General features: G+C 43.7%; 1 protein-coding gene across 1 annotated transcript; it reads right to left on the minus strand.

Annotated features, from left to right (window-relative positions):
• Positions 1 to 490: 490 nt before the first annotated feature.
• Positions 491 to 1,010, minus strand: LOC111397926. Its single transcript, XM_023024889.1, has 2 exons — positions 933 to 1,010; positions 491 to 811 (listed from the first exon to the last, which is right to left on the minus strand). Exons 1-2 carry the CDS (start codon positions 1,008 to 1,010, stop codon positions 491 to 493), a joined length of 399 nt encoding a protein of 132 aa, XP_022880657.1.
• Positions 1,011 to 1,679: the final 669 nt, after the last annotated feature.

Consider the following 1,679-nt stretch of genomic DNA (forward strand, 5'->3'; position numbering starts at 1 on the left):
ACTAAGGGTAACACATACAGCCTTAGATCGGTCTGCGTATGTAGTAGAGCTTTGTAAGATTCTTTAGGAGGAATGTCCATTAAGGATAACACGTACAGCTTTAGATCGGCCTGCATAAGTAGCAGGGCTTTGTAAGATTTCTTAGGAGGAATGTCCCTTTTCATTGGTGTGATTAACATTACAAGTGGGCTTTATATGTTGCGGACTTTTCCCATTCATTGATAATACTACTTGAGGTGTTCAGCATTCCAAGGATGGGGTAAGGGTCTACCCTCCAAGTCTTCCAACTCATATCCCCCTTTTAGTAGGACTTTCGTTATTAGATAGGGGCCCTTCCAATTCGGGCCCAGGCATCCACTGCCTACCTCTCTTATGGGAAGGAATACTTTTCGTAATACGAAGGATCCTAGAGGAATACTTTTCGTAATACGAGGGATCCTACTTCGAATTCTCTTTTTCGGACTTTTTGATTGTAGTACTTGGCGTTCCGCTACTTGTAAACAACATTTTTAAGATCGGCATTGTTCCTTTTCTCCTCGGTTAGGTCAAGTTCCGTACGAAGAGCCATGTGGTTCCTTTCTTTGTCGTAATCAGTTATGCGCAGCAAGGGAATGCCGACTTCTAGTGTGATCATGGCCTCTATACCAAAAGCCAGTGAGAACGGTGTTTCTCCCTTGCTAGTCCTTGCAGCGGTGAGATAAGACCATAGCACACTGGGAAGTTCGTCGGCCCATCCTTCTGTAAACAAGTTGAGTTTTACTTTTAATGTATGCTTAATAATTTTGTTAATAGTTTCGACTTGGCCGTTTGCCTGTTGATGGTTTGGCGTTGAGAAATATTTCTTAATGTCGAACTCTTCACAGAAATTTGAAAGTCGTGCGTTGTTGAACTATTTTTCATTGTCCGTAACAATGGAGTGAGGTATGTCGAACCTGTAGATGATTGATTTCCACAAAAAGACGGTTGTATTCTGTTCGGTGATCTTGGCAAGTGGCTCTGCCTCGACCCATTTGGTGAAGTAATCAACTGCGACGATGGCGAATTTTACACCTCCTTTTCCAACAGGCATAGGTCCAATTAGGTCGACCCCCCATTTCGCAAAGGGCTAAGGTGCTGTTACTGGATTTAACTCGCGCGGTGGAGTGTTTATGATGGGGGTGAGGCGCTGGCATTTGTCGTATCTTTTGACAAATTCAAGGGAATCACGTTTTATTGCAGTCCAGGAGTATCCTTGTCGTATGATTTTGTGGGCTAGTGAAAGCCCACCTGAATGGTTTCCACATATTCCTTCGTGAACGTCTTGCAGAGTATGCTGAGCTTCTTCTTCGTTTAAACACCTTAACAAAGGTGTAGAATATCCTCGTTTGTATAGTATATCGTCAATAAGTGTATTCCTGGTCGACCTGATTCGAAGCTTTTTAGCCTCTGCAAAATTTTCGGGACATTTTTCGATTTTTAGGTAGGTGACGATCTCATCCTGCCAGGTTAGTTTGGGGTCTATCATCATATGGACCACTTCGTCCAGCTCGGTATACGGTAGGGATATTCTTCCCACGGGGATGCTATCGAATTCTTCAATTTCCTCACTGGTGGCTAGTCGAGCCAGTGCATCGGTGTGACCGTTCTGCGATCAGAGAATTTGCTTGACTTCGGTGGTGTTGAACCTTTCAAGTTCTTTT

This window comes from Olea europaea, chromosome 7 (genome assembly GCF_002742605.1).
Source record: "Olea europaea var. sylvestris chromosome 7, O_europaea_v1, whole genome shotgun sequence".
Taxonomy (NCBI): Eukaryota; Viridiplantae; Streptophyta; class Magnoliopsida; order Lamiales; family Oleaceae; genus Olea; species Olea europaea.

Bases quoted from the DNA above. Each gene is read 5' to 3' on its own strand.
- LOC111397926 (XM_023024889.1), bottom strand. From the start codon at position 1,010: ATGGGTCGAGGCAGAGCCACTTGCCAAGATCACCGAACAGAATACAAC. The intron at 812-932 runs GTTCGACATACC...AACCATCAACAG, and splicing joins TGGAAATCAATCATCTACAG to GCAAACGGCCAAGTCGAAAC.